Source organism: Oryza brachyantha, chromosome 7 (assembly GCF_000231095.2).
Source record: "Oryza brachyantha chromosome 7, ObraRS2, whole genome shotgun sequence".
Classification (NCBI taxonomy): Eukaryota; Viridiplantae; Streptophyta; class Magnoliopsida; order Poales; family Poaceae; genus Oryza; species Oryza brachyantha.
This window is the reverse complement of record NC_023169.2, coordinates 15,974,087-15,989,159: the sequence shown is the minus strand read 5'-3', so window position 1 is coordinate 15,989,159 and position 15,073 is coordinate 15,974,087. Positions and strand designations below refer to the sequence as shown.

At 42.4% G+C, this 15,073-nt stretch overlaps 2 protein-coding genes across 3 annotated transcripts; both read left to right on the top strand.

Annotated features, from left to right (window-relative positions):
* Positions 1 to 6,444: 6,444 nt before the first annotated feature.
* On the top strand, positions 6,445 to 9,254 carry LOC102708073. Its single transcript, XM_006657880.3, has 3 exons — positions 6,445 to 6,824; positions 7,474 to 7,692; positions 8,939 to 9,254. The coding sequence occupies exons 1-2, from the start codon at positions 6,561 to 6,563 to the stop codon at positions 7,690 to 7,692; spliced, it is 483 nt and encodes a 160-aa protein (XP_006657943.2). The 5' UTR covers positions 6,445 to 6,560; the 3' UTR covers positions 8,939 to 9,254.
* A 1,568-nt stretch (positions 9,255 to 10,822) lies between these two features.
* LOC102703051 (pectinesterase QRT1) lies at positions 10,823 to 15,067 on the top strand. 2 transcript variants are annotated; one of them, XM_040525736.1, is made up of 6 exons: positions 10,823 to 11,004; positions 11,091 to 11,459; positions 11,582 to 11,771; positions 11,883 to 12,089; positions 13,595 to 13,830; positions 14,374 to 15,067. In XM_040525736.1, the coding sequence occupies exons 2-6, from the start codon at positions 11,128 to 11,130 to the stop codon at positions 14,519 to 14,521; spliced, it is 1,113 nt and encodes a 370-aa protein (XP_040381670.1). In that variant the 5' UTR covers positions 10,823 to 11,004; positions 11,091 to 11,127; the 3' UTR covers positions 14,522 to 15,067. The 2 variants fall into 2 exon arrangements, with proteins under 2 accessions (XP_040381670.1, XP_040381669.1); XM_040525735.1 differs by having other exon boundaries at positions 10,823 to 11,459.
* Positions 15,068 to 15,073: the final 6 nt, after the last annotated feature.

Here is a 15,073-nt window from a genome sequence, read left to right as displayed (position 1 = left end):
CTGGTTTTTTTTCGTATCGTTTTCCTTTGAGGGAGAGATATTATTAGTTAATGTATCGGGTTGCTTTCTCACGGGTGGGCTCGCGTGGGTAAGTCACTGACAGGGTGGGGACCTGCCTATGGTGGGACCCACGTGTAAGCCGATTGGGGGTGGATCGATCTGCTGGTGCTGTGGATTTTTGACCGTCCGTTTGGGGGTGGGGCTAGGAGAGCCGTCGGATCTGGGAGGGGATAGGCGTGCGCCAGTGGGTTGCAGACTGGCAGTGGGCCCAGAGGCGGCTGGCACGGGTTTGATTTGGACCCGGGCCTCGCGTTGGAGTCGTGCACTACTCATGGTTGGTTTTTTGGGCAATCTGCAATGCCTAAGATCGTGTTCAATACAACAGTAGTTTGGTTAGCAATTCGTTATACTTTTATTTCATGTTTGAGATAAGTACTACTAGTAAAGTGGTCATAATTTTATATATGGGTTTACTGCATAGTGATACGTTTATATTGTGTTTGTAGATGTGCTTGTATGACAAAAACACATTCAAACTGTTGCCTGAATCACCACATTCGTGTGGTGTACACGTGCACAAGCTTATTAATAATAGAAAAAATATTTATGAATAAAGTTTTTACATACGTGTTTACTGTTATTTAAAAGCAAAAGTGTTGTATGATAAGCTATGATAAGAATCAAAATTTAATTTTGAAATTAAGCTTTAAAAATCAAAATTTTGCTTATAAGCGAAAGAGGAGATATGAGACCATGATTTGCCTATATTTTCGTACACACATCATTCTATGTATAATATTTGTTGAGCAGTGTGCATGTTTCAAATAAAAAGTTACTGCATAATAGTTTGTTCTATTAATAATTTTTATAGGGTCACAAAATATCCATGGTAGAGAAATAGAAAATGTTCATTGAAAGGAAAATATGCAACTTACTTTAGTTTGGCAGTCATGCATTCACTGTACACATGAATAAAAGTATGATTAGGACAATTAGTAGTTAGGTTAGTTAGATAGAAATACGGGCAATGCATAAAAAAACAACGTTCCGTCAAGTTCATTTTATTGCCAAATAAATCTTACCATCTATTGAAAAAAGCATAATCTGGTATTGCCAAAAATTTGGCAAGGTCAATACACATAGATCATGTTCATTTTGATTCTTTGCAAGTTTTGTCCTAGTTTTATTTGTTAGAAGAGCTCTAATATAGAGTTTTTAGCATTTAATTTTTATCCCTATATTAGAGACGCTCCTGCCACCACTATTGCTTCATCCCGCTTACAAGAGCATCTTCAAGAGATGTTTAGAATTGATCCCTAAAATTATAATTTAGGAATTGAGCAAGAAAATATATCTTCAACAGGTTTCTAAAAACATTTCTAATATTCACACATACCTAAAATTAAATCGCTTGTGTCCGAAATTTGGCGCAAGAATACTTATTTCTAATACAAGTTATTCATTTTTAGATTTCTGTTGGAGAAGGGTGTCGGAGTGCAAGCTCCTCGAGCGGGAGTTCAATGAACCCCTTTTTTGGTTCGGCCAGGGATGCAGGGTTAGGTTCCTGTGAAGGAATGTAACAAGAAGAGTTATACAGGTTCGAGCCACCGAGAGGTGTAATACCCTACTCCTATCGCTTGGTCATTTAGGCAAAGTAAGTACAAGCCTTCTTTGGAAAGGTACTGCTTGTCTATCAACTGGGATTGGATCCTTCTTCTAGGTGAAACAAGACCTCTTTTTATAGTACCAAGGGGTTACCACAATCGCCACCGTCCTACCAACTACTGGCAAGTAGACCATCATCACACTGCTACTTGGCGATGCGGATATCTGTGGTCGTCGCGTCAGTCTTGATCCGTCAGAGGGTAGGTGGACATGTCAACTTTGCTGTCCTTGCCCGGTCTCATATGTCAGATGGTTGGTGGAGGGGGCGGCCATGCCTCCCCTGCTAGATCCCATCGGTCAGTCTCTCATCTTAGAGGTGGGCGACCGTTCCAAGCAACGGGGCAGGCGCCCTCCTCCCTCCTGTTGGTTGCCAGTCGCATTAAATGAGATTGTGATAAAGCGAGGGCTGGCACCCTAGCAAGGGCGTGGCACGGCTACCCTGCCAGAGGTACCTGCCACTCTGCGCCTCTTTTTCTGCGAAAGGCGCTACCAGGGACGCCCGCGTGCCTGCCCTCATCAAGTGCGGTAAGACGCACGACTTTTTCTGCCATGCAGGTGACGCGCGCTCCAGGTCCTCTCCCATTACATTGAATGCGAAGGTCAAATTCCAGGCAGTGGCGAACCTGTATAGAGTTACCCGGGGTCCTCAGGTAAATTATCCAATTCTTACTAAATTATACCATATTAATTAGTGTACAAGTATAAAAATTAGATAACTAGTATGTATTGGGCCCCCGAAAGTTTCTGTTCTGGGTTCACCGCTGATCCCAGGAGCGTGCCCCACTTCCTTTCACGTGGGTCTTACAACGGTCCAGGGACAGGCTAGGGGTCGAGGCGGTCCGACCTTGACCCCTCGTCCCGGCGGCTTCCACAAAGGACTGTTGTGGGGGCGCATGTTTCTTGGGGTTCGACCCCCTTCTTGGGGATTCTTCGGCCCACAGCTTCCGCGCGCCACAATCGCAGTGGTACCCCCGAGCCCATTTTACCAACAGAGGGTATAAATTTTATGCCTAATATTTTTTTAGATAGACACAATACAAATTTTTAGAAAGCAAAATATCAGCCTTCTTTTTACGGTGCTCTAAATGAGTAAATCTTATACGCGAGCGATGCGCTTTTTTTTAGAGAGAGGGAGAGGGGAGCAAGGTTCCATTTGGACATGTAAGCAGCACCAGTTGCATTAGCTGACTAGCCCATCAATCCAGCATATTCAACGGCCCACCCAGCTCGGCCCAAATCTCACGAGCCCAACATCGCGGCCCACACCCGGGAGGGCACCTAGGCAAGGGCATCCACCGGGGGGGGGGGGTCTCCTGATCTCTTTCTCGTCGCCGGCGCGGCTCCGCTTCCGCCGGCGGGCGGCGGTCGCCTTCCTCCACCGGTATTATTCCACGTCCTCCTCCTCCGTAGCCAGAAAACAATACCAGCTCACTCACGCTTATAAGCCAAATTTTAAACTTTTAATCTTAAATTTAGAGTTAATTTTATAATTTTTTATCAAAATTTATTTTTAATATTGACTTTTAGATAACTGAAAATACATCTATAAAATTTTTATTTATAATATGACGTTCGACATTTTTATAAAACAAACCGAACAATAAAAAAAACATCAAACTTATTGCTCCTACTGCTAGTCAACTACTACTAGTAGCACCAATACAGCTTTCTGGTATACAGCGACCTGTTTGATAGCACCATCACGTGGCTGGCAAACTTGATCTGTTCTTCTCCCCGCATGTGTGTTTTTTTCCATTGTGTTTAGCATATGTTTAAGCCTGATGCATCCCAGTTTGCTGTTAGGTAAATTGGGTAGACGGATCACACGACCAGTGCTGGGCTTGTCTCCAGGTTGAGAATGCTGAACATCCACAGGAAGGTCGTATCCAGAAAACAAAAAACTATGCGGCCGGAAGAAGAACATTGAGGTGGACAAAAAGCTCATGGCTCGTTAGCTCACTCGACTCGTGACAAATTCGGCTCGGCTCGTTTCATTTTTCTAACGAGCCAAACTAACATTTTAACTCTTTAGAGATAACGAGCCATCTCGAGCTAGCTCGTGAGCTACTCGCGAGTCTAACGAGTTAGACCAAAGACACGCGATTAGCCGGCGTTCATTGATTCCACCCGGAATGCATGTGTTCAGTACTTCATAGATTCATCATGTGATATGTTGGTTCAAACTTTAATATTTAGATACAATTTCATATGATTTTCATATTTGAACTGAAAATTTGCTTGTATAATCTATTAAAAAATTGTTTAAATTCACTTTCAATACACGGCTCACGAGCCTAACGAGCCAGCTCGAGCTTTGTAACGAGCCGAGCCAAGCTAACTCGTTATCTTAACGAGCTAGACCGAACCGAGCCGAGCTGGCTCGTTATACAGCACTACATCGCACTTTAACATCTCCTGCTTCCTTCTTACACTGATAAACCCCTGGAGCAATATCAGGTTATACATACAGGCCAGGAGTGTGGACAAATAGGGACAGAATAACGAGACTAAAGCTCCGTGGAATTACTATAAGCAGCTACTCTGGAAATGAAAAATGTATGTTTCCTAGTTCCTGACTTATTATTTTTTTTTACAATTGTAGATTTCAGAATCCAAGTGTTGTTTAGAGAAGAGTATTTGTGAGAAGCCATAGCTGCTAAAAGCTCTCTAAGCATGGCTAAGGCCTCATTTGTTTCTACTAATGAATTTTGGATTTCCACCGGTATGTTCCTCGAGATCGTTAATGGTATGTTTCGTGTAAATATTTTTTACATATAAAAGGTTATGATATCACATTTCTAGAGTAAAGTTCTGCTTTGTAATAGTTAACTTAGTCATTTATATCCATGTAATTATCACAAAAAACATACGAAACATTGGTAATCTTGAAAAAAGTAACTACACTATCTAAAAAAAGTTAAAAAATCCAAGTTCCAAATTAAAAATTCAAGAAAAAAGATATATTTACCCTGATAAAAAAATATATTTGTATTCTAACTCATATTTATGAGATAATAAAATATTACAAAAATTATACAAATTGGTTCATTCAATCCTTCTATCTTAGCTATCTCGGACATCACCGTGGCTATGTTCAACTACTTGTTACATCTCTGCGGCTATTTTCAACTGTTTGTTACAGCCCTGCCCCATAGTAGTTACCAGTTTTCTCATTGTAGCAACTATAGTAGTTCTGTCTCAAGCAGCTCTGCATCATGTAGTCTAACATGCCATATTTTATTCCAAACCGTCTAATGCAGTGAATCTCTTACTCCTTCGACACCCTTCATATTGAACTAGATTAACTGTATTATCGTAGATTAGACCATGGATTTTGGAATAGGGCCATGTTTTTTCTACTTTTAAGTTTTAGATTTTTATTTGCTTGCTTCTTAAACCCCTAAAAGGTGTCTTATGTAATTTTTTTTGTTAGAATAAAGATTTTCATTTGTTTATTTATTCCCTTAAATAACTATCATAAAAATTAGATAATTCTCAATTTCAACCATGTTAATTGGGGCCTAGTTGATGCCACTGTCTAATAACTATTGGAAATATGCCCTAATTCATGATTTTGTGCATGTCAACTATCATTATGAGACAAGACATGCTCGTAATTATCCTCCTCTAGGATTACTCCTCTAGGATTACAGTAGGAGTGATTCTTCAACAACCCAAAGACCACATAAGGTCTCTGTTGTCCTCATTATTGCCATGGCTCTATTAATCAAAGAAAACCAGAGTGACAGGGTGTGTTGTTCATGTGAGTTGATGGTTGATGAGAGATAAAATCCTTTATACCACACACCAATATTAAGCTCTATTTCCTTTAGACAATCGTATGTTAGTGACTATAGTACAAGCATAGTACCACACATGAGCTATGCATGCTTGATAATGAAATATGATGCTGTTGGTGATTAAGAGAAGGTGTCTCATGGCCTGCCAATATTAATTACAGATTCAAGAATCGGTTGTTGGGAGATGGTTACCTTCATCCTTCTCCAATCATTCACTTTTTCCCACTCACCCCCTATTTCTTATGGGGATTTTGCGGGTAGTTGGGGTTTAAGCCCTCATATCACCACGCTAGATCTGCCCCTACTCCTTCCTTCCCTAAAAAAAGACAATATTTCAGTTTTCGTGTCAAGTGTTTGACAATCCGTCTTATTTAAAAAAAAATTAATTTTTTTTAAAAATTAGTCACATATAAAATATTATTCATATTTTATCTATACCCACTAACTCAACATATTATGAGAAGAAAAGAATTATGGGATTCTATACTACTAAAATATTCCTAGTCATCTGATAAAATAAAAATATTAATCGTATTTTTTAATAAAACTAAGAGTTAAACATCGTATAAAAACTAAAAAAATAATTTGTCGTGGAACGAAGGAAGTAGCCACTATCACCATTGCTACCACCATGGTTTGGGCTGCAGCATACCAATATATGCTCTTCTATAATAAAATCCTCACGGAAAATGCTTCACGTACAACGCCGTCGACGGAAGCAGCGCCGTGTGCGCTCGCAGCCGTCAGTCGTAGATGGATGGTATGGCGTGCGTGGTATGTATAGCGTCGCTCAATCCTTACTCACCTCGCTAATTTAAAGCTAATTTTTTAAAGAATGAGCCCTATATAAAACGCTGCCAATGGACAACGGTAATTTTTTTTCGTCACCTTTGCAATAAAATCGTTAATCCGTTCGCTACTTTTTAAATAAATCGTCAATCATTTGATCAAGCTGTGCATGTTTAATTTTTTTTTCTTCATAAAATGGTCTGATTTGTTTCATGGAAGTGCCTGATGCTATGACGCGTTAAACCAAGCAAACCCAGACGCATCGCCCACTCACTCCCCAGCTGCCACCGCCACCGTCGGCGAGCCATGAAGGCCGACCACCACCACCACGGCGGCTTCCACTCCTCCACGCCGGCGACCAAGATCTCCATCCCCATCTCCGCGGGCGGCGGCGCGGAGGCGGCGCTGCTCGGCAAGGGGCGGTACAAGGCGTGGGCGCTCGCCGCCATCGCCCTCCTCGCGCTCTGGTCCATGTTCGCCGCCTCCGTCTCCATCCGCTGGTCCTCCGGCGACCTCGCCGCCACGTTCGGGGACTTGCCCGATCCGCTCATCGACGACCTCGACCCCCTCGTACGCCTCCTCCTCCTCCACTCCCTCCCTTCCTCCCAGATCTTGTCTCTTCTTGAACTACCATGTGCAACACTATTCTCCGAATGATCTGGCATTGCGAAAAGATGAATCGGTTTGCTTCGTACTTCCTTGAACAGAGTCACAGAACAGATGATTTTACTAGAAATGTAAATGGTAGACCAAACATTGTGCAACCAAGTTTTAATCTTTTTGTGTAGGTTGGGGTTCACCTGAACATACATTGCGTATTCTCTTCTTCTAAAAGGTTTGGTTCTGTGCTAAGAAAATTCTCATCAGGTAAAAATGCTATGGAATGTTACACACTGTGCAGAGTGCTGGAAATATGATCTCTTTATATCCTATGGTATTTTTAAGTTGTTCCATTACATGGACGAGAAAACATTCGTGTTTTGTTCTTGATTTCAGTTTCAGCAATATATGCTATGCTGTGTTAACTGTTAATTGCCCAAAATCTCATCTAGATAGTTGTCTAGTTGATATGACCAGCATCCAGCAGAAAGCCAGAAGTTCATGCTGAAACACAGACCAACAAAAGTAGAGACATTTTTTAAGTTGTCAATGTAGAGACATTTTTAAAGTTGTCAATGCAATACTTGTACTGATGTTTCACCTATTGTTAACTGAGTAGGAGATGGAGGAAAGAGAGAAGCTAGTACGCCGGATGTGGGATGTGTACACGCGCACCGGTGATCGGGTACGGCTTCCACGGTTCTGGCAAGAAGCATTTGAGGCAGCATATGAGGAGCTTGCTGGTGATGATATGCAGGCGAGTGAGATGGCCGTGTCTGAGATTGCTCGCATGTCAGTCCACAGGCCTGAGCTTGAGCAATCGTCAAACAAGTATTAGGTATGATCAAATTGGTCTTGCCCCCCTGGCTTTTATTCTAAAACAATGGTCTTATCCTTGATCATGATACTACACGGAGATACCTTTTTTTTCCTTTGTTCTTATTTCTGCAATCATTTTTTCTGTTTGCTTCTCCCTGTGAGAATTATGTTTGTCATAAGTGTGATTATCATCTATGAAATAGCTACCAGTTATTTGTAGCTTGATGAAGATAATTTAGTTAGAGTTGCTAGCTTATGCAACGTTTTCTGGCTTTCGTGATACTTAAGCAAGTCCAAAGTCTGAGATTTATTCCAAGTGTGGATGCTACAAAGGCCGTGTTCTTTTGAGGGGTGATAAGTTAACTTACCCCGACGCGGAAGACGTAATAATAGATTAGTACATGATTAATTAATTATTAATTATTAAAAAAAATATAAAATAGATTAATATGAATTTTTAAAACAACTTTCCTATAGAAAATTTTTGCAAAAAATACACTGATTTGCAGTTCGGGAAGCGTGCGCGCCGAAAATGAGGGGATAAGTTAACTAAGCGGGGCGGCGAACGTGGCCAAAATCAGGCTATGAATCCTCTCATATTGAACATAGACCCTGTTACTGTTCTTCTTTTTTCTTTTCTTCTCTTTCTTTCACTCTTTCTCTTTTATTTTTCAGAGGGATCACATTACTGTTTAGTGTTTGCCTTCCTTTATTTATACCTAGTTCCCGTTGGTACACTTCTCGGTTGGTACTGCATTTTCTCAACTTATTGGTCCACTAGTAAAATATTCCTACGAAGAATGTTGTGTCTGTGTTCATGGATAGGAGGGATGTAAAACATGATCCCACATTTCCAGTGCATCTTTTGGTGTCCACGTTTCCATTTTTTTACTACTAGTTCTATATGTAGATGTCTTAACATAAATTTATTTGCGATGGTCTTAAACATAAATTTGGTTAATATGCATTATTATGGGCTATGGCATAACGAGTGAAGGATGAAACATGTGATCATCATTGCAGACTTCATTTGTAATACCATGCTGTACTGGTGTAGTGGGCTATTGGCACTCCATTTCGGTTTCCAAACCTTGCTTGCCTCGGTATATCACTCAATCACTTGAGCTAGTGGAATAGAGTAACATTTTCATGCTGCCTTGCATTAATGCATCACTCGAATACTTGCCCAAAACTGCTAATGTAATCTGGTTGAGCTGTCTATGCTGAATTTATTTGGTCCTAATGTATACTTGTTTCTTTTGCAGAAATAAACGTGTCGAAGATTTGGTAAAATATTAGGATTATATACCTTTTGATGTCCCACTTGAAAATCACTTGGTAAGTTTGACCGCAGATTACTTGTTTTGTCACCCAATGCAAAAATTGAACTTCCCTGTAATATGTGAAGTTTAAGCTTATGCTCAATACAGCAAAACCACACACCTCAGTCCCTCTCTTGTTGCGTGTTTTGGGATTCTGAGTAACCCAAATGAAAGTTCCCAAAAATTCTGTAATCACCTGAACATATTGTGAATGATCATTCCACAAAAGATTTGAAAGTCAGCAATCTACTTTTATCCATGTTATAATCGCCCAGGAACAAGAACAGTTTGTATGCGTGCATTTATGCCATATCTGTTTGCGCTTGTTGGTGATTCTAGAAGCTTCTGGACATTTCTGCGAAACATCATAACAATCACGAAATCTCTAACCAGCCCATGGGCTGAAACCATGGGACCATTTCATTCTTGGAAGGCTGAGCCTGAAAGATTTCTAGGCCAGCTGCACAAGGGCACAACTGCAAGTACGGTTCATCGATCGCTTATATCAGTACGGACCATTAGTCCATATTTAGGCACGACCAAGGACAAAAACTTGTTTTTAGTTCTACACTTGTACAAAGTTGTCTTGAATTTACAGGTTGACTTTGATTTTAAGTTGAAGGACAAAGGGGGTGGTTGGGCCGAATGATATATTTGTAAACGAAAAATAATTTATAAATAAAATTTTTATATATGTATTCTTAGTAATCTAAAAGCCAAGGCTGAAAAATAAACTTTAGCGAAAATACACAAAATTAGCTCTAAATTTAAAATTAAAAATTTAAATTTTAGCTTATAAATATAAGTATAAGCGAACAGATGATAAGACGAGTTGAAAGTGCATTATGAAAAACTGCTTTTGCCGTGCTTATTTGTAAACGAAATCTCATCAAAATTGCGTGAATACGCATGGATTCACTGAATTTTGTAGCGATTTAGGCACATAGATTGGACGGTAAACGGGTTTACATGAACTTCAGGTTGTACAAAATGTACAAGATTAACTAATCGTCAAAAACAGCTCTAGTGCACTGACCATTTTGACGAGCTTCTTCAGCAGTCTTAATTAGGTTCTCACTTGCATAATGCTTCTCCGCCTAATCCATTAACTAGCAAGAGAAAATAAATTGCCATTGACTTATTGATCTTCTCATCTGAAGCATTAGCAGTTTGGTTTAGAACACATTTTGCCTATCTAAATTTTCTCCAGTCTGATCAAGAAAAGCAGTTAACTGTTGACCATCACAAATTATTCACAAGAGCTAGGTAAAAAGGGAGAAAGTGGGACGTGCTGCACGCTGGACTCAACCGTTCTGCACTAACAACTTACTAACTACCCCATTGATCACCAGCCTACCCTGTCCAAATTCCACCACAAAAATTTACCAAACAAATCTTGGTCTCTCTCGTGCACAATTCATGACCAACCTTTCCAATTCTCATCCCCTTGTAATCAATACAAACAAAACAACAACCATTATGCCATGACATACTAATTAATTAACCAAAAAAAGATAATGTGTCATAACTATCAACCTTGTGAATTCCCTGCTCACAAAACAAGTTCATGGAACACCATATCATAGTAGCTCTGCCGACGATCCCCAACCCGAATTCACCACGAAACAGTCACCGACAAATAGGCCCTAGCCATCACGCTACCGGCTTTCTGAAAGCGGCTTTATCACATAACAACTGCTAAGGTTTTCGTAGATGAAATAGTCTCTTGAAAAATAGTTTCGCACGCGGTAGACGAGCGAAACCGTGTACACAATTCCATAACACCACTTTTGTGTCCTAAAAATCTAAAAATCTTTCATTTCCATGGGCACACCAAACACCCAACCCATCGTCCATGGCTTCGTGGCGCTCCCCATATTTAATGGCATCATCACTTCCTCACGCCTCCAACGTCTTCTTGCATTCCATCCCATCTTCCCCCTCGCATCATCGTCGTCCTCGTCGTCGTCGTTGTCGTCTTCGTCATCATCTCCCATGGCGTGTGTAATGTGAAGTCAGCGAGCTCTATATATTCTCTAGTCTCTACTAAGCTAAGCTGATTGATCTCTCGTGTTGCACACCGACGCGTGGTTAGCTGGCTGGCTAGCTAGATATCTTTGAGCTCTCGGGTAATGGCCACGGGCGTGCTTGCCGTCGTCGTCGCGGCGGCCGCCATCGTCGTGATGGTGGCCGGCGGTGCGGCCGGAGTGGGAGGCGACGGGTTCATCACGTGGGAGGACCTGAGCATGCCGGCCGGGGCCGCAGGCGCCGCGCGGAGCAGCACGTGGGACGACACGGCCGGCGGCGGTGGCAAGAGGAGCGCCGGCGGCGAGCAGGGGACGACGACGATCGTGGTGTCGCCGGACGGCACGGGCCACTCGAGGACGGTGCAGGGCGCCGTCGACATGGTCCCCGCCGGCAACACGAGGAGGGTCAAGATCCTCGTCAGGCCAGGCGTCTACAGGTAGGTGGTGTTCGTTCGACCGTCGCGCCTCCGCTACTAACCGCCTCGGGGAGGAGTTATTCAATGGCGCCATTACCGCCGGCCATCGCAAAGCTAGCTTTTAAACCGGGAGCTGCATGCAGGGAGAAGGTGACGGTGCCGATCACGAAGCCGTTCGTGTCGCTGATCGGCATGGGCACCGGCCGGACGGTGATCACGTGGCACTCGCGCGCGTCCGACGTCGACGCCTCCGGCCACCAGGTCGGCACCTTCTACTCCGCCTCCGTCGCCGTCGAGGCCGACTACTTCTGCGCCAGCCACATCACCTTCGAGGTATACACGCGCGCGCGCACACACACACCATACGTACGTCGTCGTCGCCGGCGACGGCGACGGCGACGGCGAGCTGTTCTTGCATGTAATCAGCAGGCGTGCGTGGTGCAGAACTCGGCGCCGGCCGCGCCGCCGGGGGCGGTGGGGCAGCAGGCGGTGGCGCTGCGGCTGTCCGGCGACAAGACGATGCTGTACAGGTGCAGGATACTGGGGACGCAGGACACGCTCTTCGACAACATCGGGAGGCACTACCTCTACAACTGCGACATCCAGGGCTCCATCGATTTCATCTTTGGCAACGCAAGGTCCTTGTACCAGGTAAATTCAACTTGTAGCTGTTACTGCTACCAAATTAAGTGACTAATTATGCCATGATGTCAAAAAATAACCGCAAGGTTAATTTTGTTATAATTCTAGTCAAGGACTACGGTTACCAACTTACCATGAAACATATGAGACATGTTTTTTTTTAAAAAAAATAAAATCAATGTGTTTGGAAATAGAGCTTTTTTTTTTCCATCCTTAAAGAGGTATCAAGAGGTACCACTGTTTTCTACGTAAATTTGATACCTCTTGGTATCTTAGGTTCTTGGTACCTTAGATACTAAAAGGTGCCAAATTTTACGTAGAAAATAGTGGTACCTCATGATACCTTCTCAGGGATGGTAAAATTGCTCTTGGAAATACTATCCCTATTTATATATCGCACTGTTTGCTAGAGCTTGAGATTCTAATAATTAGTTTTAGTTGATGAATATCTAATTGATGAGAATTTAGAGACTGAAAAACATAACCTCCAGTTCATTTTCTATATTCTATAGCTAAGAATATGTACCATTTGGATGAACTACAAATTCGACGAGTAACTGCAGTTGATAGAGTCTCCCCAAACAGGGTTATATTAGCATGATAGAAATGTTGGGACACTCTGTCCCCTCACACTTTGCTCTAGTTGTCTTCTAGATTTCTAGTACTCCCTACTTTTTATGTTGATATTATCAGCATACCATCTCCATGTCTCCTATTGGTTTGATCAGAGCTGTCACAAACTCACAATTCAGGCATTCACCAACTCTTCCATTTTATTACTTGCAGCAGTCACTCTGCCTATGCGTCCAACATGTAGGCACTTAGGTTAGCACTTTGCTTAGCCTAGCTATGTACTCCTAGCTAAGTGGGACAAGGTAGTTAGGCACTTAGACCTGCAGCAATGACACCATTGCTCTTACACAAAGCTGTGTTTAGAATTAGTGGTCACATTCTCTTCGTACCCTTGGCACAACTGTCACTGAACTAAAAAAAAAGAAGTATCTAAGCCCAAGTGAGTGTCAATGAGAGTGACATTACATAGCAATGATGCCATGATCAAATTGACAAGCTTCTTGGTGACAAGAAATGATGCCATGATAAAATTTACCGTGATGTACATGATACCGTGATCAAATTTTTGTTAGTTGTTAGCGGGTTGATGCTGTAAATTTGGTTGTCTATCCCATTGCTTTTTGAGGTGTTCGGCAAGGCTTTCCTCGTCGATGGGTGTTTTCCCCCTTTCTTTGTAGTCTGTTCGGTTTTTAACTCCTGCTCATTGAGATATAATTAGCATTTAGCAATTCACCGGTTTTAGTTTTTAGAAAAAAGATACCCTATCCTTTTCGATACCGCTTATGCTTATAATCTGCTATTTAAATTTTCAATCTTAAATTTATAGTTAATTTTAAGATTTTTCATCGAAGTTTATTTATTTATAAATTATTTTTATTTACGATATACCGTTTGACACGGACACCTCCATATCTTTTTTGAATTTTCCTTTTTCTTGTCAGGGCTGCACGCTGCACGCCGTGGCGACGAGCTACGGCGCGATCGCGGCGTCGCAGCGGAGCTCGCCGGCGGAGGAGTCGGGGTTCAGCTTCGTCGGCTGCAGGCTCACCGGCTCCGGCATGCTCTACCTGGGAAGAGCATGGGGAAAATACTCAAGAGTGGTCTACTCCTACTGTGACCTCAGTGGCATCGTCGTGCCCCAGGGATGGAGCGACTGGGGTGATCAATCAAGAACAAAGTGAGCAACTTTCTGCCATCTAATCACACTCAATCTGTTCTTGCATTAAAGTTACAGCTAAAATTACAATTCCAGTTGCAGCTAATGTTTGTCAGGCTTGGCACTCACCTGGCATTTTAGTAACAGAAGAGATTAGTTCCAGGGGGGATTGTTTAGTTTTTTCATGGGAAAATGCATAAAACTTTTATATAGCCAAAGCTAAAAAAATAAGCGTTGGTAAAAGAAGTCACAAAATTAACTTCAAAGATAATGTTGAAAATTTAAATTTTCTCATATAAGCATAAACATAAACGAAAAGATAGTCTCGAATCCTTTCCGTTCAATCAGGATTTCAGCTCAATTCTACTAGTTACCATTGATATTCCTTGATGATCAAATGGTATACGGACCGTGGCAGGTTCACCAAACAGTCCCGATAGGGCAATTCAGTTGCCACACGTGACAAGGCTGTTGCCAACGAAATTTTCTGAAATCCTAGGAGCGATACTGCCTTGTCACCATCAGTCGGAAAATGACGGAGGGTGTGTCTGAATTTTCTGACAGGACGGTGCTGTTCGGAGAGTACAGCTGCAAGGGGCCAGGTGCGAGCACGGCGCAGAGGGTGCCGTGGTCGCGGGCGCTCACCTTCGAGGAGGCGCGGCCGTTCATCGGCCGGAGCTTCATCAACGGCGAGCAGTGGCTCCGGCTATAGACGGCCATGGCGATTCTTCAGAAGTTCAAGACTTCTTTGCAGATAGACAGTGTATGTAGCTAGTGGATAGCAGCTGACATGTAACGATGTACCATGTAACAAACTTTGACACGCACAAAGTCCATATGTAGTGAGATGAGATTTGTTAGACCAGCCAATCATAGCAGATGAGAGTTTGCATGTGTGGAGGAGCAAGGGAGATGCATCATGTGAATGTGACATGCTCATGCCTGGTACATCAGGCCTAACACAACAGAAGATGAGATCATGGGATGGCATTGGCATCGAGTAGAATTGACTTCAGATCGCAGGATGCCATAAACAGATGATACAGAACTTGAGGAGCAGAAAAAACCACTCATTTTGCAACCTCTTCAGATCCACATGCGCAGTGAAGTTAATACTACTACATACTAACCACAGGGTGTGATATAAGTTAACAATAAAATTTTTGAAGAGCACAAATGCAAACATACTCTTGGTAGCACAAGCAAGCTTGGACCAGAATGTTACAATTGAAAACAAAATTAAACCATAGTCCAGAGGAAAACA

Coding starts and splice junctions, on each gene's coding strand:
- LOC102703051 (XM_040525736.1), top strand. CDS start 11,128: ATGGCCACGGGCGTGCTTGCCGTCGTCGTCGCGGCGGCCGCCATCGTC. Junction 11,460..11,581: donor GTCAGGCCAGGCGTCTACAG/GTAGGTGGTGTT, acceptor AGCTGCATGCAG/GGAGAAGGTGACGGTGCCGA. Junction 11,772..11,882: donor CCAGCCACATCACCTTCGAG/GTATACACGCGC, acceptor TGCGTGGTGCAG/AACTCGGCGCCGGCCGCGCC.
- LOC102708073 (XM_006657880.3), top strand. CDS start 6,561: ATGAAGGCCGACCACCACCACCACGGCGGCTTCCACTCCTCCACGCCG. Junction 6,825..7,473: donor TCGACGACCTCGACCCCCTC/GTACGCCTCCTC, acceptor TTAACTGAGTAG/GAGATGGAGGAAAGAGAGAA.